Below are 22,888 nucleotides of genomic sequence, written 5' to 3'. Positions count from 1 at the left end.
GAAAAAAAACATGTTGCTTTGAAAAATGTTAGGTGGAGAGACAGAATGATGATCAAGCATTATTTCAAGACTGCAGCGCTCTTTCAAAGCTGAACCTCCCTCGCCTGGTTTTACCCGTCCTCCCGCTCCTCCTGCTGTCCCCGTTAATGTGAGGAGATGTTCCACCGCCAAGAGAGATCACACTGCAGGAGGCAAAAGCTCCCATTTGTCGTCTCCAGCTCCCTGTACGCAAACACCTGTGATGTCAGCATTCACCAAAGGGAAGCAACACCAAACCAATTGCATCAGAATTAATCATGTTATTTCATTTCTTCATTTACTTTGTTGCTCACTGGATATTTCTTCATTAATATTTAGTAAACTTGTCTTGATCATCTCTTTTCTATAAAGTGACATTTCAGACCTTAGTACTTTTCATCACACTAGGCTTTTACATAATATACATTTATGTTGATTTTAAGCAGCTTTTTTTGGAGTTTCTTGGTACTTTTGTTTCTTTCTTCCCCTGCCTTCTCATAAAAAAGGACATTTCTTCCTTCAGTCAGTCATCTACGAGTATCCCAAGTTATCAGCGAGTAGCTCTGCATTAATCACGTTGTTTGTAGTCAAATAAGATTCAAGTTTTCGCCACACGTTCAGAGCTACACATCAAGTTCATCTTTAGTTTACATATTTCAGTTTTTAGAAAACTGCATATATAGTAAAAGACCTGAAGAGGTCGTTAATGATTTTGTATTGCTCAAAAACCTTTTGGAAAAACTATTCATCAAACCTTTTAGGACAATTGAATGACTTCAGATAGTTCACATCTTTATCTAGATATTTATCCCCTCTACAACATGCCAAACCTGATTATTTTCTTCCATGAATGAATGCGTGCCGACCTTTACTGTGGCCATAAACACAGGACTGAAGACCTGAAATCTGACAGAACGAAGGAAACCATCTACATACATTATGAAAAAAGCTTTGGAAACTATTTAGTTAATTAAACAAAGACAACAGAAAACTCATTAAACTGGAACTTAGTGTTGGCACTGCATGCTTTCAGAAAATTACTTTTATTATTATTATTATTATTATGTGAACCTTCAAAAGCAGAATTCAACATATTTTCCTTGAATGAAAGTTATTTACATGGTTTTGTTGAAGGTGCACATGGGAGCAGACCTCGTGTCCCTCGGCTTAAAAAGCTATGATTATAGTTGGGTCGACTGCAGGTAAGATACTGATGGCGCACAACCTCTCCAAGATCCCTCAGCTATAGTTGCACTAGAACAACCTCAGATTAAACAAGAAATATGAAACAATTTAGTTCAGAGGATTATTGTAATGTCCACCTGAACCAATCGTAGCTTCTGCCACATGTTCTGGATCATTATTGTGTTGAAAGACCCAATAAGCACCAGTTTTCAGCTTAACCAGCAGCGTCCATCAGACTTTCGTCTAAAAGCGTGTGGAAGAGCTCATGATGCCGCGGTTCCCAGAGCTGCAGGAGGAGACGCAGGATCACAGCACCTCCACCATGCTTAACCGGGAATATCAGGGGATTTTTAATACCGTCTGTCATGCTGCACCGGGGTGTTTTTGCCAAAGAACTAAAACGTGTCATAGCACACAGTTCAAGCTTAAAGCCCAGCACTTTATATACACACAATAAAGCATTTTTTTGTTTAATGACAGCTCAGTTTTGTGCCATTTACCAGTATTCATTTTACTGTTCTGCGTTTTTTTTTGGTCATAGTTTTAGTTTTGTTATTGTATTTTTCTACCCTTCATTAAGTATTCTTGTCCAGGACTTATATTTACATCTAGTTATGTTTTTTCCCCCATCTAATGATGTTCACTACTGTAAGGAGACATGAACCATCTCTTCCTACACTCGGGCTGCCAAAACACTAGTGACATAATTCTCTAACAGCTTCTCTCAAAGTTTCCTTCAGTACAAATATTTAAGGTTGAACCACAAATTCTTGTATCTTAAAGATTTTCTAGTTATATAACTCACGTTTCTCCTCTAGTAATCTCGCTGATTATAGTTTACAGCCATTGTCCCTACAGTATAAACACTGGATGCTTGGTTAGAGCTCCGTTTGCATGAACGACTGCATCAATGCAGCGCGGCATGGAGGCCACCAGCCTGTGGTTTTGCAGCTCTTCCTTCCACTCAATTTTCCATAAAATGCATGGATATGGTTTGCTTCTTCAGAACTGACCTTCGGCGGCGTACCCTGGTGGAGGATTTCAGTGACTGATGGAAAACTGTCAAGTCAGCAGTCTTTCCTAAGATAACACAATCTTAACACAATCTTAGGAATTTCGCTGCTTTGCCTTGGTTCAGTGACAATAAAGGCTTTTAGTTCCATGACATTTCTGTCCTAATACTTTTTTGCCTTCTCTGGGAAACTGAATTTCGGGTTTTCATTTGGCTTTCAGCTAAAAAGTTTAATGTTTGATGTACCATGCGGCTCACCTCACCCCTCGCCATAAAATTACTCATTTGAGCAAAATGAGTCGTTTCGTTTGAGTCGTTTCATTTGAGCAAAAAACCACAAACCACATCCACTCGTCAGTCCGTATTAATGAATCAAAGTATTTATTTCAAAAACTGGAAAAATAAAAACACACCCAACCAACATTGGTTTAGTATAATATCATACAAAGACGTATTTCAACGTTGCTATGTGAGTTATCTGTCTCCGACTACAGTATGAGGCAGTTTAAAAAGGCTGGCCGAGCTGGTGGAACTACAGACACAAACCCGAAAGAGACCGAAGGAAGAAAATTAAATAAAACCGGTTAATAAAAATCATCTCAGCAAAGAAATAAAAGGGAGAAAACCAATACGTCACTCAAATTGTGTGCACTTTACCCTTCAAGACACTTGAGATCCCTCTGTAAGGAGATGTCCGGCCTCTTATACGAGCTATATTGTGTTTTAAATTATACCAGCTAACAGTTTCTCCACGTAAATCAGCTAAATTTGTGATTAAATACAACAACCTGCAAGTAACAGTACAGTGAAGGATGCTTGCTTTAAACCTGGCTGGAGCAGCAGATGGGAATAGAAATGGATCTACTTTGATTCGGACTACCTCGCCCGTTTTCTCTTTATATGGAGGGGAAAGAAAAACAAATAAACAAAAAAACGAGCTGGTTCTAATTAAGCAGCGTCCGTTACAGAGAACAACAAGAAAATACAGCGTCAACCACACAGGTGAGGCTGCGCGTTAAGACACAGAGTCGTTGTCGGCATCAACACACGGGGGAGAAGGTTTAAAAGGTGTTGGCTGGAAAAGAGGAGGAGACAAAAAAAAAAAGAGAAGACAGAAATCCTGCTCGTCCTGGGGAGTCCACTCCATCCGTCTGAGCGGGGAAACGTATGGGAGTAAAAGACGCGTGGCATTCAGGCGCGCCCAATCTTTACGTGGAAAGATGCAACAAAGTGGTTCTCTGCAACAACAGGCGGCTCGCAGTTTATGCAACGACAGCTACGTGGTCTTTAGGGACCAATGGATCCACTGGGATCGGGTCCAGAAGGTCTGGTGATGAAACCTTTGTGCTGTGGGGGTGCCTTGAATTCTCAGGCAGTAATAAAATAAAAAAAAATAAAAATAAAAAAACCAGACGCTTCGTTCTCGTGTCTAAATTCCTCTGAAATGATCGGAAAGTTCCTGCAGAACGGATTCGTGATTGGATCCCAGATCTGAACCCAGTGCGTCGGATGTGAAGGAAATATCAAACTCTGCTTTATAAATAAATGGCAAGGAAAAAGAAGAAGTAACCAACGCTTGTGTTGTTAGTGTTTTGTGCTCGCCCGGGCAAAACCCAACCCTCATAATGCTGACAAGTAAAAAAAAAGGAAGAAAATGAAGCGGAAGGGTGAGAGTTTTGCTTCAGCTTAACAGTCACGGTCGTTACAACGGTGAGGACGTGAAAGGCAGAAAGTCCGCGGGCCGGCTCTCCGCCGTACGGACTTAAAAAAGGTGATAAACTCACAGTGAGAGCAGAACAGGAAGAAACTTGGAGCGGGACCGGCTGGAGGCAGCCAATCCGGCGGAATCAGATCGGGACGCGGGACCAATCAGCAGCGGAGCTACGCTGGGACACACGGTTTGGACAGGAGGGAGCCACCGTTCCGCTTCCAGACCCCCCCTAAGAGGTTCAGACCCGTTGTGCTCGTGTCATCTCCTCTGTGACTCCTCTACCGGGTGCGGTCGTTAAAACGGGGCCGACACGTCGCAGCGGCGGTCCAGAAGCAGCACGCTCAAGGCGCTCCTCCATCCTGACTCCACCTGCTGCTGCTAAACCTGTCGCAGGGCTCAGCGTGGGAAAAGTGTGCAGGCGTGTACGTAGAGGTGAAGGGATCCAGAAAAAAAGAAGAAGCACCTTTTCATTTGGCTTGTATACAACGCGCAGATAAATGTGAGAAAAAAAGACAGAAAAGTGTGTCTATAAATAAAAGGAGGGAGAGAGAAGCGGGTCCAGGGGTGGAGGAGGAGGAGGAGGAGGGTTTCATCCCGTGGCTGCAGAGGAAGAAGAGCAGAAATGCCAAACATTTGGTCTACATTACATCAAGGAATCTTCACTGGAATGTGGCTTTTTTCCCCACCCCCCCTCACTAAACCATCACCTTCCTCTTCCTCGCCCCAGCCCTCCGCTACACCGGCCAGCTGGTAATGCTTCTTCCTCAGCTCGCCAAGGCGCTCCCGCTCCTTCTGCAGACGGGTCTCCAGCTCCAGAACCATAACCTGAAATTATTAAAAGAAATCTGTGTTTTTTTTTATATTCCAGCACCGGGTTCATAGCAGTTAACACACAGATTCTTGCAGATTCGTTCTTTTTGCAAACAGAGCCTGTTTTCGAATAACAAGGACTTATTAAGAGCAAAACGCCATCCGACCTGAGAGTATTTGGCCCTCCTTCCTTTGCAGAGTCGTTTTATTTCAGCCCACTGGAGGGTTTTCAAGCATCTTATCAGATTTGAGTCCAGACTTTGACTAGGCCCTTCGAAAGTTTCACTTTTTTTGTTTTTTTACGAGGTGAATTTCCTCCTGTGATTCAGCTCATTGTTTTGCTACAGAATCCAAATGGATTTGGATAGTTTTTGTCCCTAAATGAATAAAAGAATAATTTGAAAACTGCTAGATTTTGTATTTATTCAGGCTATTTTTGTGTGATATTAATATTTGTTTGATCAGGATTGAAGTGTGATGAGTAAAAACACAAATTTGTGGGGGTTAATACTTATTCTCAGGACTATAAATGATTCCTTCCAAATAAGCTCTCCTTCTGTTAGAAAAGACAATTTTCCTGAGTTTTTAATGTAACAGTCTACTTGATGAAGATGTCTATTTACCACTAAATTAAGTATTAAAAGACACCCATTAGTAAATGTTATAACATTACCTGTGATAATAAACGTGTTATTTTAGCAACAACAGGAATAGTTGTTTTTCTGTTTTAATTAAAGCAATCAGATCATGTTATACATTTCTGTTTGGATTTATTTCTGTGTAAATCCTGCACAGCTGGCATTTTTCACTCCTGGTCATCATACAGGGAGGTATCTGCCGTGTACCTGTGCGTCCATCTCCTGTCGCTTGATCTGGGTCAGAGTCATGCTGGAGAAGTCCATCGTTTCTAGTCACACATTAGAAACAATTAAAAGCCAAATATTTTCATCAACACAATGAAACAGCACATAAAGGCCGGAGAGAAGACACGAGCCGGTTAACCGCAGCGTCGTTAAAGAGGGCGCCCCGTTTCTCACCCGTGTCTTCAATCTGGGATTTCCCCGACTTGGTGGAGGCCACAACAGCGGCGGTGGCCTGAGTGACGCCGCGGGACGCCTGCTGCAGACGGTGCAGGTTAGAGCTGTCTTTATCTGCTTTTACCTAAAAAAAAGGGACGGAGCGCAAACAATGAGAACAAAACACCAGGAAACCAAACATGGAGACGTTCCCGAGAAGAGCGGCGACAATAACACAGACGGGCAGCGTCGTTTACCTTGGAAGCAGCCACTAGCTGTGCCGTGCTAGCAGCTATTTCATGTGAGCACACCATCAGCTCCTCAAACTTCCCTTTCCCCTGCACCACCATGTCGGCGGCATCCCTGGGAGCCAAACAAACAAACTGTGAGTGAGCTTTTGGGGCTGCGTTTGGTGAAACAAACATCAGGTGGGTTAATGAACTTTGAGTGTTTCTGTGTGGTCTTCTGCTGCCACGGCTGGCTGAGCAGACAGCAGTGGTTTGGTACTTACACCATGACCGTGGCGCCCCATCCCACAGCCTTGGAGGCAGAGATCAGGCCCTCTGTCCAGCGGGAGTTCTTCGCATAAAATTCCTTCATGGAGGCTGCCCCCTGGTGGACAGAGAAGCAAATGCACATATACAGTAAAAACATGCACCAATAAATTTACTAAAAGCACAGCCGTAGACATTTACTTGCTATATTTAAAAAAAAAACAAAAAACAAAACTTTATGGAGTTAAATAAAATAAGAGTCTAAAATAGGAGTCCACCTCTTCTTTAAATAATCTGGCCTCCTGATACTTATTAAAACCGGGGTTCCTACTAATTTTCCAAGTCAGAACTCAATTTTCCTGACACATCTTTGGGATTTGCAATAGTTTAAAAAAATTCCTACAAAATTGTTTAGTCTAGTGTTTGCTAGACTAAACTGCACCTATAATTTGACTTCTAGGGCTAGCCTTCGTTCTGGGACACTTATTTTATTAGCAAAGGTCCAAGACAACAAGCATTGATGCTTGAACAGTTTCAGAACCACAAGTCCAGTTTAGCATCTCATCGGACAGGGTCTAGGGAAGAAAATCAGAATAAATTATCTATTTTCTTTTCTTTCCCTTGAGTTTTCATTTAGAAGTCGGCTCTATCGGGGGTTAAACACCCAAAAACAGTCTAAGTTGGACCAAATCCTAATCCATGATCTTACCAATAAAATTGATGTTATTAGGTATTGCAAACTCAAGATAGTTTTCCATATTCAATTTTCTTTTTCCCCCCCAAATGTTTCTACGCCTTGGGAGGTGATAACCAGATTTCAAATGTCCACAGTGGACCCTGTGAGACCCACCCTTCCGCTCTCCACGATGTCCCTTTGCAGATCTTTGGAAGACAAAACCAGCTCCTTGATGGCCTGCATCAGCTCCGTGCAGGAGGCCAGGATCCTGCAGAGGGCGACAGAGCACAGCACATGAACGGGACATGCTCCTGCAGCCTGTTCCTCCTCCTGCTGCAATCACAGCCCGCAGGCATCCTCCAGGTTAAAAATGCATGCAAGGGGCGCAGCAGGGATACATATAATTGTTATAACGGAAGAAAACGCCATCAGTTCCTCCGCAGCGTCGCTAAGGCATGACTGATGCTCCACTGACCTCCTTTCTAAATGCAGCTGCTGTGGTTTTATTTAGTAGCTGCAGAGTCTCTAATATTGACAACAGAACCGTTTTTAGGGCCAAGCCAGACTTCTCTACTGGAAACAATAAAATGTATTATTTTGTATGTTTATTGTAACATGAGAAAAGCTGATTGGCTCCTAGAGGTGCAACCGATGAAGAAACTAATTTCCTTCATGTCATGAACAGCTGCTAGTCTGACTTTCCCAGCCTCTGATGAGCTTTCTTCCAGGACTGCCCTGTATTTAGCTTCATCCATCTTCCCATCAGCTCTGACCGGCTTCTCTGTCCCCGTTTGAAGTCGAGCATCCTCGACGTGAGCCACGAAGTTCGGTTTCGCTCTCGTGACCATCGCAGCTTCATTAAAGTGACTGCTGTGGCTCTTATGGGCTTGTGGCCGCGCCTATAAACGCAGCCGTTAACGCTGGTCCTGTCGCCGGATTCTCACAACACAACTTTTTGAAAAACCACGCGTCCTTTTGCTTCTACTTTACAATTTGGAGCTACTTAAAGGCATACTATGCAACATTTTTCAGTTAATTAATGTGTTCCATACCATTTTGGATGATTAAATGAGTCATTTCAGGTCGAACAAAGGTTTTCTTGGCCGCCCTGGGGGTCTGTGGGGGAAATACCGCACTTGCAAGAGCAAGAGCTCACGGCCCGCACCCACAGAAGTCTTGCTTTACGGGGAGAACTCCATGTGTTTTTGCCCTGCCATTCACTATATGCACGCGCGAAAGCAACAACATAAACATGCAAGCATATCGAGTTTTATTTTTATTATTATTATTATTATAATTTTTTTTTTTTTTTTTTTTTTTTATGTTGGCGAGACCCTACCGCGGCAGCCGCGGCGAGGCGGCGGCGGCTTGGCGAGGCGGTGGCGGTAGCGTCTCGCCAACATAAAAAAAAAAAAAAATAATAATAATAATAATAATAAAACGGACGAGGCGGCTGCGGCAGGGGCCGCGGCTTGGCGAGGCGGTGGCGGCGGCGGCGGCAGCGGCCGCCGCCTCGCCAAGATAGCGCTGCGGGAAGCTTGATGTTCATACCTTCACTGTGTTAGTCATTGTTTGTACTGCCATTTTTTCCACTTTTCGTTGCGTTTGCCTGTCTGCTAAGCTCAAAACAACCGCGCCTGGCTTGTCGGAGAAACCAGAACAGCTGAGCATCTTTACGACAGTGCACTTTTACTTTCGCCCTCTGGGGGGAGCCTCGCTGGAAAATCAACCCCGGTTGCATAGCATACCTTTAAGACTTTATTTGGATCTAACGAAGCCATCCTTGCATTTTTAAAATCCTAAATGGCTCCCATGTTTGCTTGGTCGCCTTCATGCACTGTTTAGGCCAAGCTGGCGAGAGAAAGATCATCTTATTTGCGGTTTATTTCTCCCTAGTGAGAAAATCAGATTCTCCTCCTCTTGTAATGAGACCGATCAGTCGGACCGGTTCAAGTGCTGCTGGTCTCGCTCAGCTCAGTCAGACGTAAGGTTCCTCGTATTTGTCTTTCTGTAGAATTTGCTACAGTCACAAAACATTTATTTTATACCTTTGCTGTCATGGCTTTGGAAAGTTACAGATAAACCGATCTGATCCTAAGTTAAAAGATCCATTTCATGGACCTGGGACAAAGATTTTGGGCACAATCATCCAAGCACCGGGTGCTTTTTAGTCGATTTGAACAGTTCTGCACCGTTACCGTCTGAGACCTTGGATGCACTGAAGCAGCTCTTTGGTTAAAAAAAAAAAAAAAAAATGACCCTGCAGGCAGCTGCAAGGCTAAATTAGCCACGGTCAAGACAGTAAAGTCAGGTAAAATGTTACTTCCAAATGTTTCAGCCCTAAAAAAGGGACTGAACACTAACTTTTAGTCCAAACCCATGATCAGTTCTGTGTGTTATCATTCATGCCTCTGTGCCTACATATTACAGAAAGATGTCACAAAGAAAAATTAACTCCTCTGATCTGAGATTCACCTCTCGTTGACCTCCATCTTGATTCCTGTATCGACCGCTCGGGACTTGTTCAGCATTTCCTGTCGGGACGCAGAGGCACAGCGGAGGGGGAAAAAAAACGAGACGTTTTCAAGTTAATACCGCTGCAAAATGAATGGGTGGCGATGTGCTGCCGAGGAGGCGGGGGGGCGGTCACCTCTATCCTGGCGGCGGCCGACTCCACGGCGGCGGACGTGGCAGCCATCTCCTGCTCCACCAGATCCCCCAGCTCCCCCTGCTGCAGCTCCAAACCCCGCGGGCGCAGCTTCTGGAACGACACAGAGCGAGACAGCCTTAACACAGCCTGAACGGGTCAAACCAAACGCTCGCTGATAGATCTGCGTCACACGGACCTCTGCAGTGGCCAGGATGGCCTCCAGGGCGGCCCTCAGCCTGTCGCTGTCTGCAGCAGCCAGGCTGTCCCGCTGCTTCATCTGCCCCAGCAGAGCCAGGGCCTCCGATCCGCACGCCTTCACGCTCTCAGACAGCGCTGGGACGAGAACAGAAAGGTGTCAGTGTCGCTTAAACGGCAGGCAGTACATCCAGGGAATGGAAAAAAAACAAAAAAAAAACGGCATCGATTTCGAAATAGCAGATGGAGAGTGGGGCACAGTCACATCATGACGTCTGTGAAAAAGCCATCTTTAATTCTCCTTTTACAGTTGTAATGATTGAATGAATTATGTTTAGGTCCACTAGATGGCGATCATGAGTTTATGTGAATGCATAAATGTAAAGAATAGGACAACAGAAGCAGAGAGAGTCTTGATGATACACCTGTGAGAAACCTGTGTGAGGAGATCCATGAAAGGAGACTTTAATAAAAGAATCTGAGCAAGACAAGAGGCCTGGTAATTGCCAAACACGAACATAACAACAGTCGGCTGGAGCGGAGGCGGGGCTTGATGCACGTCTTGTTTTGGTCTACAGACAGCGCTCCAGCTCCACCTAGTGGTGGAAAAAAAATTGCTCACTGCTCCTTTAAGGTCCTGGTGTCTGAAGAACGACTGGAGAGACAAGATGCCATCTACCAGGAAGCTTTAGTGCGCTTTATGCTTCTTTTTAAATGAGATTTTCCAGCTGTAATCTATCCAATCCAATTTATTTATATAGCACATTTAACAACAGACAAAGTTTCCAATGTGCTGTACATAACAAAAAATAAAATAAAAATAATCCAATTAAAAAAAACTAAAAGGACACAGAGGACAACACAACTAAGCGGTGTTAAAAGCCAAAGAGTAAAAGTGGGTCTTAAGACGAGACTTAAAACACTCCATCGTAGAGGCACTCTGTACATGGAGGGGCAAAGCATTCCAAAGTTTAGGGCCAACTACAGAAAAGGCTCTGTCCCCTCTGGTTTTTAGCCTCGTCTTAGGCACTATTAGCTGAAGATGGCCCTCAGACCTCAGAGCATGTGCCGGTGATGTATTTAGGAGCCATCCCATTCAAGGCTCTAAACACAAACAATAAAATCTTAAAATCAATTCTAAAACGAACAGGGAACCAGTGCAAAGACGCAAGAACTGGTGTAATATGTTGATATTTTCTGGTCCCCGGTTAAAAGACGAGACGCTGCATTTTGGACTAACTGCAGACAGGAGAGAGCTCGTTGGCTAATGCCTGAATAAAGTGCATTGCAGTAGTCCAGACGGCTAGAAATAAAACAGTGTAAAATCTGCTCAAAGAGGTTAAAAGATAAAAAACGGTTTTACCTTAGATAAAAGACGAAGATGATAAAAACACGATTTTAAAACGCTATTTATCTATGGGGGGGCTGTCATAAGGAAGACCCCAGAGCCAACAAAGCAGGATAAGATGAGGGTGGTTACCGAAACAATTAACCACGCACATTAAACTCGGTGTAGCTAACTAAATCGTCGTCAGCCCGGTTAGAGGGCATTTATAGTTAAAGTTCCTGTTTGAACAAGTGTTGCGGCGTTATTACACCAGATGTGTAACTAATGAAGCAGAGGAAGTGCAGCGGCTCACGCCCTGTTCAGACGACCTGCAGCACAACTTGGACACACGCAGATTTTGCTCTAAAGTTCCTAAAATCGCTGAGCTTTGCTTTGAGTCCCGGTCCGGCGGCTCTTCAGCCCAGGTTCGGTTCTCTGGGTTTTGTTTTTCTTGAGCGAAATCATGGCTGTTGGCCACAGACCCATTATATCTGAGCATGTTTAGACTTGCCGTCTAAAGAGGGGAACAGAAATACTTTATTACGACATTAGGAACCCTGTTGTTTTTCCCTGAAACGCGTCCAAAAGGGATATTTCTGACTACGAGGTGAAACACGCTGTGGAAACACTCAGATCAACAGATTAAAAAGCAATGGAAAGATAATCGTTTTCTTAATGCTTTCTTTGAGATTTCCTTTTTTTAAAACAATAGATTAAAAGTATTTTAAATTCCATCTATCTGACCTGATAAAAAGATGGAAGAATATAGATCAAACGTGACAACTTCTGCTGCATTTCCAGGACATTCATCAGCCTGTTTTCTGTTCTGCAGATAGGGACAGATATAAAGTCTGACCTTCGCAGAGAATTTGCTAAAACAAGGTTTTTATGAGCCTACGCTGCTCTGGGACCGTGGGACCCATTGCAGGAAAAATTCAAGCACACACACACTCTGTTGCCAGAAGTATTTCCTACTCTGCCTTCACACATACATGAACTCAAGGGACACATCCACTTAAAAACGAACCGATCATTCATTAAAGATGATTCATGTGTTTGAGAGACAGTCTGGGTTTTATAGTGACTGGAAGACCTGGAATCAATGATTTGGATGGGGAAGTGATTATTGTATAGATGAAGAAAGGATGACCAAAGCTCAGGAAGAAGTTTAGAAATAACCGAGTGACAAAGAGAGCGTTGTAGGACAGGAGTCACAGACTTCAGCGTAACGGTCGTCTGTCGAAGGACGCCCACCACATGCCGGTGATTAACGCCTGAGAGACGCTGGGAAGGTTTCCAGACCAGCAGATAACACGGATCCCTGCTCCGGTTTCATTTTTGAATCACCGTTTCTGCTGAAGGAGTAGGTGGAGCTGCTCAGACGCAGTCACATCCTGCCTCGCCCCCACTGTCGCCCGTTTTACACACCCTTGCAACATCAGCCTCCTTCAGATACGGCTCATACGACACATTTCAAAACGCGCCTTCAGGCTCAAACGCTTTGCTTTTCCAGACCTCAATTAGCAAAGCTCTGGATGCCTTTCTTCTATATTAATGCAAAAGCTCACTATGGATCTACTACAGATATTCATGCAGGAGAAGAACGGCTGGATGGATCCAATGAGACGGGGTTTTTTTTAAATTATGGTTTTTGTTTTCCCACACTTATTCAGACCCAGGAAGTAATTGAACCAAACGCTTGTCTGAGAGCGGAGCTAACTTTCTGTATTTCATAAACACGACAGCTATAATGAGCTCATGTAATGAGTGAAGAAAGCAGCTCAGAGACGTGTCAGGGCATGTACATGTCTGCCTCACCCACAGATTAGCATCAGGAGACGCCGTCCGTCCCTCACACACACACACACACACACACACACACACACACACACACACACACACACACCTACCGTCTGCTTGCTCCACAGGCACCATGTGGGAGGTGGCACTGCCCTGAATGATGGTGTCGCCCACCAGGTGGCCACACTGGGTCACCGCTCGTACCAGCTCCAAAACAGCTGCAGCCAGCATGGAAGCAGAGGAAGAGAAGGCAATTCTTTTAATGCAAAAAAAAAACAAAATAAAACAGTAATAGCTGATTTTTACATTTACAGGTTTCCTACAGATGTTCACGTCATGCGAGGCATTAGGACCGCACGGTGTCAGATTCACATGTAGATTAAGCCACTTTCTTTTACACAATTTATCCGCCGCTCTCTGATCTTTAGCATCTCAGACACCAGAACTAAATGCTGGTGATGATTGTCAAACAAAAACCCAAAAGAGATCTCGCCATCCCCTAGGTTGCTGGAAGGATTTTCTCCATACACAACATCCCGGTGCATGTCAGTCCAAAGCGAACTCCCAGACAGAGGTTGGCTCATCCTGAGGATGATATTCCCAGACCCACACAGAGTGGGGTCTGGGAATATCCACAGAGGCTTGGATCAACCAAGGAGAGCCAGTTCCTCAGGAGAAGCTACACTTCAACGACACGGGACACTTTGTTGAGGACCAGAATGTTCATATTTTGGACGGAGACGATAGACGGTTTGAGAGAGAGGAGTGAAGGAAGCCATTAACATCAAAAGAGAAACGCCACATCTAACCAGAGGAGGAGAAAAATTCAACTTTCAAAAACATCCAGTCCAGCTTCTTGGATGTGACCAGTGAGCCAGGCTAACAACGGCACTAACGAAGCCCTATTTTACCCCAAACACTGCTTTGTGCTACATTACACATACTGGTGTAATTGTAATTCAATGTGCTGTGCAACTCTGGTAATGCAATGTCATGATAGATGGATAGATGGATGAATAGAGCAACAATGAAGAAAGAATGGATGGATACAATTATCAGTCCATGCATTAAAATGCATGGACTGATGAATGCATTTATGAACTAAATGCATTTAGTTCATAAATGCATTAAATGCATTTAGTTCATTAATGCATTTAGTTCATAAATGCATTTAATGCATTTACTTCATAAATGCATTTATCAGTTCATGCATTAAAATGCATGGACTGATAAATGCATTTATGAACTAAATCTATTAAATGCATTTAGTTCATAAATGCATTTAATGCATCTACACATTTAATGCATGGATGGATGGCTGGATGCATTAATGCATGGATGCATTTAATAATTCATTAATGCACATAGGAATGCAAGGATAATCTTATGATTGCATTTATTAATGTGGGGATAGATTGCTGAGTACAACTATAAATGCATAGATGCATTTATCAATGCATGGGTGAACTGATGAATGCATTTGATGAATGCATGATGCACAGATAGACTGCTGGGTGCATTTATTAATACGTTAAATGACTGATGAATGCATTTATTAATTCAATTCAATTTTATTTATATAGCGCCAATTCATTAAAGATGTCATCTAGAGGCACTTTACAAAGTCAAAATCAATCATATTATACAGATTGGTCAAAAAATGTCCTATATAAGTGACCAGTTGATTGCATCAAAGTCCCGACAAGCAGCATTCACTCCTGGAGAAGCGTAGAGCCACAGGGAGAGTCGTCTGCATTGTACATGGCTTTGCAGCAATCCCTCATACTGAGCATTGATGCATTTATCAATGCATGGGTGGACTGAGGAATGCATTCATTAATGTGGTGATAGCTTACTGGGTGCGTTTTTAAATGCATTAATAGACTGATGAATGCATTTATTAATGCATGGATGTATTGAAAGATCAATTAACGAATGAATTGTTGAATCAGTTACTTTTTTTTACATGTACATAGATTAATGAATGGATGATAGAGCAACAGAAGAATGGGTGGATGGACTGAGACATTAATAGACTGGCATGGAACAGGACAGGGGGAAAAGTATTGAAATCTCCAAATCCTTTCATATTTTAATGTCCCATATTTAATGTTCCCGACCTGGAAAACGAGACTGAATTCAACACCGCTGAAAACATTTCGCAGTTTTAGTTTCTCACCTGTGTTGTCAGCCAGGAAGGCCTCTCTGGTGCTCTGCAGGTGGTCCATGGAGTCTAAAGAGGCTTGGCATCTAGATGCAAGATATTCTGCAGAGACGGACAGAGACAATGAAGGCGTGGCCACAAACATCACACTCAGAGACAACAAGTGGGTGAGCTGGACGCTGAGCTATGCAGCATCCTGACCTGCAGAGCTGGTGCAGCTGATGTGCGCCGGGTCGTCTATCTGAGCCAACGAGTCCTGGACGATCTTCTCCGCCTCCTCCACCGCTCCCTGCAGGATGGACCAGCGGGCTGAGACCAGCTGACCCTCCAAAGCCTGCTCCCTGCTCTCCTGCGGTTCACAAAGTTAAACGCTTTGACTCCAGCCTGGCGACTCGGTGACGTTACCGGGACATTTACGGCTCGTTGGGACAACTCCAACCTTCTCGTTGAGCTGATTCTGCAGGGCCTCCGCCGTCTTCACGCCGCTTTCCCTTTCGGTGCTGAGCGAGTTCTGGACTCGCTGGAGCTCCTCCCCCTGAAGCGCAAGCTCCGCCTCCACCTTGGACAGGGTCTGCACCAGCTCCGCTTTCTCAGACTCCAGGGCGACCAGCTGTGTGCTGAGCACTTCGCTCGACTGCAGCCAGGGACAGGAGACCATGGGGGGGGAGAAGAGCGCAACAGAAGGGTGACTTCCAGGCATGAGGACGGATAACGTGCGGCTGTCGGAGCGCGCCAGGATGTGGTCTGACCTCACAATGAGACACACACTTTATCTTTAGCCACTAGCTGGGAGTGATTCTGCCTTCACTTGAGTTTGTGGGGAGCCACGGAGACTCCGGAGAGGTTTGGCTTGAGGTCAAAGCAAAAACTGGGAAGCCGGGGTTGTGAAACCAGTGAACGTGTGGCCTACTTCTGATTGTTTACAAGTCGAGTTTCAGATGAGTGTGAATAAAGTGTGAATAAAGTCAAAGTAAAAGCAAAGACTTACGCTCTGGGCGTCAGCGGGTCCGACAGGAAAAGGAGAAGGAAGAAGAAAGGATTAAAGTTAAGAACAGCCCAGAACAGCAGCAGAAATGAGAGAGGACAACCGGGGACGATGAGGAGCGGTGAGACGGGGGCCGTGTTAAAAACAGACAGGGGGGGGGGGAGGTTGGATGGAGACAGGATGAGACGGAGGCTGCAGAAGTGGGACAGCAGGAGAGGGAGGCTGGGAGCAACAAGGTGAGCGAACGAGAAAACATCTGCAAGGACCTGGGAGTGGAGGCCACAGAACGGCTCATTCTCGCTGATTCAGAGACAGCAGCACCCCCCCCCCCATATCATCATTTTTAGCCACATGTCAGCTCTGATGCTCAAACGTCTGACCGAGATATTTGAGCATTTTACCACTTCTTTCTTACTGCTAAAAGCTGAGCTGACGTTCCCAACAAAAACGTTCAGTTTGAAATGATTATTTACTAAATACAAATTAAAAAAAAACATTGTTTGATCCTTTAAATTTGTTACAAAACTGAATATGTCCCTGAAAAAAAATCTGTGGAATGATGAGTGGCACCAGGATTTTTCACCTGGATTAACACCATGAGTGGTGTGTTCCCTTCAAGCAAAGCGGCCCATTTATAGTCTGACGCCTGCTTATTGGGCCGCAGCTACTTACTGGTGTCAAGGCGGACCCAAGGTTATGAAAATTACATTTTTTAATACTGCTAAACTTGAAGCCCTTTAACAATGAGATGCCAGAGAAACCTGAAGCTTTCTGCAGCTGGAAGGAGCACAAAATAAGGCAGCGCCTCCTGTTGCTGCACCAGCTGGTCAGCTGGCTGAAAAAAAAAAAAAAGGCTACAGCACTTTTACAAAACGGATTAATGGATGGTGCTAAAAGAGCGCTTGTTAAGGTAATGCTGTTTAAAGTCAAATATGAGTGGTATGTCCCACCCTGAATTATTAACCAGCAGCTTTTGAAGCAACGCTGCTCTGACACAGCAAATGGAACGGCTGCAGCAGATCCTGAATATGCAACAAGACCTCAACCTTTTAAGGCATCACTCCGAGCACCAGAGATATCCAGGGTTCCTACATGTTTTCCAGGTATAAATTCAGTACGTCAAACGTCTACAGCAGCTTTTATAAATTTCCTGACATTTGAGCACAAATTATATCTAGTTTGCTCTTATTGTCTGTATGTCTAATATATTAAATCACAACACTCAACCTTGCTCCCAATTCAGCGGCGTGATCCAGCGCCATTTTTACTTTCTCTTTTTTTTTGGTGCATTAGACTCACTCTGATCAGATCTGCTTCAAAATCTATGAGCCCTAGAAAAAAAAAAAACATTTTTAAACTAAATATATATGCTTAAAGCACAGCTTGAAAACGTTAGTCTGTAAAAACTAAGGTTTTGATGTGGTAAATCAAACCAAGTGTATTTAAATTGAAATCAGTGTAAAAACTATATCCTACTTTTTACATTTTTAATGTACCCATTTATGCAAGTTTCACTTACTGATCAGGTATTTGATATTCAGAGGTTTTTCTGAGCCGTAGGCCTGGAAATTTAAAAAGCTAACTTTAACTTTTTTTTCATACAGTATTCACAAATTATTTTTAAATTATTACACTTTGAGAGAGCTTCTTATAAATTTTGCTAAGAACTATGTAGCAAAATATGTGTAACAATGAAGGTAATAAGTCAGCATTTCTTTCACAGCCGTAGGAATATTTATTGCTTTCCTGCTTAAAAGAGAAGCAATAAGTAGAAATATTTTAGTTCAAATAATGTTCAACTGTGTGCAGCTTTTACATGAGGTTATCATAATTCACGAATCCCAAATGAGCCCATAAGGTAAAAAAATGCTCACTCTGAAGCAGGACATGGTTGAGGACTCTTAGAGCAGATGTGGAAACGTTGGCGCTCATTAAAAGCTTTATATCATTCACAGGTGGACTGGGCTAAGTCAGGTTGGTTAAAGTCTAAGTCTTATACCGAAAAAATATCCTGAAACCCGTTGAATAACTTCTAGAACAAGGTAAACTTTGAATATTCATGTATCAAAAGTATTCAAATTAAGTTTAAATATGAAATATTGCGCATTTTTTACACCGATTATGGTATTCCGCGTTTAAGTGTTGCCTCCGTTTACGAACGGCCATTTCCGACGTGTGACGTCAGTTCAAGAACACGAGAATGTGCGCAGCGAACTTGCATAGAAACACACATTGTTTACGTTGTACAACCAGTACGGCGAACCAGGATATATATGGATGTTTTCCAGTATCTTCTTTCACACACCAAATCTGCTGATCCACGTGTACTTTGAGCAAGCGCTTATAAAAATATCGGCAAACTAATTACAAGATAAAATGCCTTCTAGGTGCGTAGTTGGTGGCTGTAGTGTCGGTTATAGGCCGAGTGCAGACAGCGGTGAAGTTGGTTTGACATTGGATGTTTGACTATGCACGGTACTCGTTCTGTGTGTGACGTCACATACTTGATCGGCCGATTGAGGAATGTTCGGGCTCATTCACATATACAGCAAGTTTTATCGAAATTACTTCCAAACGGCGCACATAATTCACATATAATATACATTTATTTACTCTGGTGACTATTTGAATGCATCTGCGTTAAAAGACATTTTACGTGCAACTTAGACTTTAAGTCCGCAGTAAATGGTTAAAATCTCTTATCTCTGCTGAGGCTGACCTGCTGAGACGAAGCCACGCTGGTCTTCAGGGAGTCCAGTTCTGCCTGGGTGGAGAGCAGCTCTCTCTGCAGCTCCTGAAGCTGCTTGACCTGCTCCCTCTCCTAAACAAGAGAAGTGAAGACGCTTAAAAAAAAAAAAGTCTCGGTGACTTTGCAGCCAGATGACTTTAAAAAAGGGGCCGTGAAAATTTCAGGCACTACGCACGTCTCCCGTCCTCACCTGCCTGTCCGAAGCCTCCTGCGCGCTCTTCACCTTCTCCTGCATCTCCCTCCTGACTGCCTCCACCTCGTCCTGAGCCGCCCGGGCCACGGTCATCTGCCGGGTCACCTCTGCGTTCTGCACAAAGCGGCACGGCACCAGACTGTGACGCTTTCTGAACCGCAACCAGGACTGGGAGGGATCTAAAAAGGGCTCGACGCGTGCGCCTCACCTTCCTCAGCAGGTCCGCGTGACTCTGGACCAGCTCTGTGTATTTCTCCTTCAGCTTGGTGTAGCGCTGCTCGTTGGCCTGGGCCTTTTCTGCCAGACACAAGAAAGAGGCCGAAAACGCTTAGGGAACATCGGCGTTTTTTTTCCTTCCCCGATGTAGAGATGTAAGAATGCATTACGCCCTCGTTTTATTCTCAGCGCTGCGGTAGAAGTTTGTGTAAGACAACCTGTGGTCTACTTTTATGTGGCTTTGAGCAAAGTGAAGATTGAACCACAGCACCTTGACCTTTTTTCCCTCTTTGTTACAGCCTGGAGTCTGTCTGACAAACCAACACAAACTAGTGCATAACTGCAGAACAGGAGAAATGTTTTTGCTTAAAAAAAGCGGCATAAATTAGTGTTTACCGCTCCTTAGTCGATGCATTGTAGAAGCAGCTTCTCTGCAATTACAGCTTCTTTGCAAAGCAGTTCAAGCTCAGTCGTCTGACGACTTGCATCCGTTTCGACTACGGGGCTTGAAAGGGTGACTTAACAACCGCACTGCATTGTGGGATATCTGGGCATGTGGAAACTGGCTTGCGTTCGTTTACACCGCCTTCATCTACAAGGCTGTCTTTGTTTTCTGTTCTTTTGTTTTTTTAAACGCTAAAAACGTGGTGCAAACGTGCGATCACATCAACTGTCACTCATCCACGCGATCGCTTCGGGCAGAAGAACGACGGGAAGAGATTTCCCAATTTTCCGACATGGGATCAAAGCCAGGGAGCTCGGATCTCTGAACAAATAGATGCCGAATGGACTCTGGATAGCAGCCGTGAGACGACCACACCTCACGATATATATGTGTGTGTGTGTGTGTGTGTGTTCAGGGCTTTATCAGGCTGCTAAGTTTGAATCAAAGCTTGTTGTGTTGTTTTGCACAAAGCTTTTAGCAGGCTGCTAGCACTAGCCTAGCCAGCTGAGGCTAGCAAACAAAGCAAAAGTAAAGGAGATCCTTTGTGAATATGCCCTGCTACATCAATAAATTAACCAATAAGCCCCCAAATATTTCCAACATAAATGCAGAGTGGATGCCAGGTGTAGGAGCCATTTTTCCTTTCCTGTGTTTATCGGCAGCAGGGGGCGTATTTCATTTTGAGTTCTGAGTGTCTGATGGGGGATGGGGTTATTTAAGGTCAACCATGATTGTGTTCAGGTGTTGTTAATGGGAAGAGGCAACAGTTTTCTACTGTGCTTGGTTTGGATTGAAGTGGAATGTTTGTGGATCTAAATGGAAACACCAAGAAAATGGACATTGTTCTGATAATAAATGACTTTCTAATAAGTCAAACTGAAGATCGGCCTGGCAAATCTTAATCGAGCGCACGTAAGACCAACGCCTTTCAGAAACAACAACCAGTAGCCTAAAATAGAGGATTTTAGCTGCTACACCAGGCTTAAAGTAATTTAAAACTAATTCTTCCCTTTATCTCACCACTGTGAGATAAAGGCGTTTTGTTTACGCACCTCTGAAATTACAAGTTTTCTCTTTAACAAAACAGACGCAACATTTATTCATTCATCAGCGACATAAACACTAACTCCATTGATGAGACAGAAAGCAAGGCAGGTCATGTAAATCCTGTGTCCATTTATCATGCTCATATGGATTAATCCCACCGAACCTAAAGATCTTTAAGGAGATAGTTAACCTTCAGAACCAGGTCTGGCTTGTCTCGGTACGGTCCATCACTCACTTTGCATCTCTATCTCACACTGTACAGCATCCAAATCAGCAATGTAAACAAAAGCCGTTGCCCCAAAAAGATGGCGATCGCATCCCACAATGCATTGCAAAATCACGTGCCCTTTCCAGCCCCATAGATGACAACTCTCCTTTAAAGCAAAAGATGACTAAACGATGGACTCCAAACCAGAACCAGGAGCCGCTGGCTGCATCACAAAACGAGCTTTACTGCAAAAACGGATCTAAAATTAGTAAAAATGTTCTTAAAATTTGTGTTTTTTGTCCTAGATTTGAGCAGGTAAATATTATCTGCCAATGGAATGAGTATTTTGACCACTAAAATAAGATAATTAGTCATTCTGCACTTGAAAAAAGATGATTGAGATGAGTTGTTCCTATTTTAAGTGCAAAAGTCATATTCCATTGGCAGATCATCTTATTTAGCTGCTCAAATCAAAGACAGATACACTCATTTTAAGAAAATATTACTAATTTTTAGTTCCGTTTTTGCAGTGATAGACGCCAGATTCTGTGCGCTGTTGCGTTTAATGAAGTGCTGCCTCACTCTCGATCTCCGTCAGGCTCCGCTGCTCCTTCTCCGTGTCCTCCCTGGCCCTCCGCAGGTCGTCCAGCTCCGCCTTGAGGAACTCGCTCTCGCCGACGGCCTGCAGCCTCAGGTGGCTCTGCTCGGCGAGCTCTGCCTCCAGCTCGCTGACGCGGCCCCTCAGAGCCTGACACAGCCGGCCGCTCTGGGGACAGACGAGACGGCGGAAAACGAGACGGAGAATAAAACTAAACAAACAGGATGTTTCCTTCAAATGCTGCAGCAAAAGGATGTTCCTGGCATCTTCACCTCCAGTCTGAAAGACTCCAGCTCCTCCTTGAGAGCCTGGATCTCCCTCGTCAGCTGCTCGATCAGCCGGTCTCTGGAGATGAACAAATCAGGATCACTGATCACAAACAAACTATTAAACCTCTGGACAGAAGCAAAACCCGGCTCATGTGTGGGGTATCTAACAGTTTGTCACAGGATCACAAAGCTCAACGCTTTTTACTGAGCTTTTATGTTATAGACCAGCACAAAGTAGCAAAGCATCATGTGAGCCGAATAACACATGATTTTTAGTAGTTTTACAAATAAACATCTGAAAAGTGTGGCGTGCATTTCTATCTGGCCTTCTGACCTCCAGAAGTCACCAAGTCATTTAAATCTCTGTATAAATCCAGCTGCAGAGCATCAGAGAGCATTCAGAGAGGAACATCTGCTGACAGGACAACAATTAGTCGTGCAAATCCACCAATCTGACCTTTTGGTCAGGAGGAAGAAAACCATTGCAGAAAGAAAGTCGCAAGTCATTCTACATAAAGATGTTTAGGAACAAAGCTGACATTTGGAAGAAGGCGCTGTTGTTCAGATGAGCTGAAAGTTGATGCTTGTCATCTGAGCCGACTCTGCTTAAGAACGGGCAAACACTTCAGGTTCTGCATGCGTGAAGCTGTCAGAGATTAAAGGAGGTTCTGCAAGCATGGATTCAGACAGACTGAACACTAATGCACATTGATCACCTTGTTATTTGGAAGGAAATTGGAGAACCAGGTAATATTTTTGTTTCGGGTCACAATTATGCACCATCTGCTGTGTTTTAATTGTAAGTAGGGCTGGACGATATAGAGAAAAAAGCTTATCGATAAAATAAAATCCATATTGAATAATATCGATAATTAATGAACATATTCAAAACCATATTTTACACGCAGCTCTGCCTGGACATTTTATGATATTGCTAAACGGCTCACGCTGCTGCGGTAGTGAGCGTCTTACGTGATGAAACAAGTTGGTTGCGTTACCAGACTTTGTTTTTACCGGTTCCTTGCAAGTTTTACAAATCACTGGTTTATTTCTGTCAGACTGGCGAACTAGTAAAACCCCGTTTTGGGACCTTTTCCTCCGCTGCGACATTTTCACGTGC

General features: G+C 43.9%; 1 protein-coding gene across 3 annotated transcripts in view; it reads right to left on the bottom strand.

Annotated features, from left to right (window-relative positions):
- Positions 1-2,580: 2,580 nt before the first annotated feature.
- Positions 2,581-22,888, bottom strand: part of hip1 (huntingtin interacting protein 1) — a 68,325-nt gene continuing 48,017 nt past the window's right edge. For 2 of the 3 annotated variants that reach the window (XM_021314728.2, XM_021314730.2), the window contains exons 13-32: positions 21,772-21,844; positions 21,484-21,667; positions 19,194-19,282; positions 18,983-19,099; positions 18,763-18,864; positions 16,047-16,049; positions 15,498-15,692; positions 15,260-15,407; positions 15,074-15,160; positions 13,005-13,112; positions 9,769-9,905; positions 9,573-9,683; positions 9,398-9,456; positions 7,097-7,190; positions 6,264-6,364; positions 6,010-6,115; positions 5,774-5,897; positions 5,582-5,643; positions 4,634-4,751; positions 2,581-4,526 (exon numbers count right to left, since the gene is read on the bottom strand). In XM_021314728.2, the coding sequence (XP_021170403.2) occupies positions 4,516-4,526; positions 4,634-4,751; positions 5,582-5,643; positions 5,774-5,897; positions 6,010-6,115; positions 6,264-6,364; positions 7,097-7,190; positions 9,398-9,456; positions 9,573-9,683; positions 9,769-9,905; positions 13,005-13,112; positions 15,074-15,160; positions 15,260-15,407; positions 15,498-15,692; positions 16,047-16,049; positions 18,763-18,864; positions 18,983-19,099; positions 19,194-19,282; positions 21,484-21,667; positions 21,772-21,844 (2,029 nt within the window). In that variant the 3' untranslated portion in view covers positions 2,581-4,515. The remainder of the gene's footprint in view (positions 4,527-4,633; positions 4,752-5,581; positions 5,644-5,773; positions 5,898-6,009; positions 6,116-6,263; positions 6,365-7,096; positions 7,191-9,397; positions 9,457-9,572; positions 9,684-9,768; positions 9,906-13,004; positions 13,113-15,073; positions 15,161-15,259; positions 15,408-15,497; positions 15,693-16,046; positions 16,050-18,762; positions 18,865-18,982; positions 19,100-19,193; positions 19,283-21,483; positions 21,668-21,771; positions 21,845-22,888) is intronic. The other variant, XM_021314729.2, reaches the window with a different exon arrangement.

This window comes from Fundulus heteroclitus, chromosome 18, assembly GCF_011125445.2.
Source record: "Fundulus heteroclitus isolate FHET01 chromosome 18, MU-UCD_Fhet_4.1, whole genome shotgun sequence".
Taxonomy (NCBI): domain Eukaryota; kingdom Metazoa; phylum Chordata; class Actinopteri; order Cyprinodontiformes; family Fundulidae; genus Fundulus; species Fundulus heteroclitus.
The sequence above is the reverse complement of the archived record's forward strand: the minus strand, read 5'-3'. Positions and strand labels throughout refer to the sequence as shown.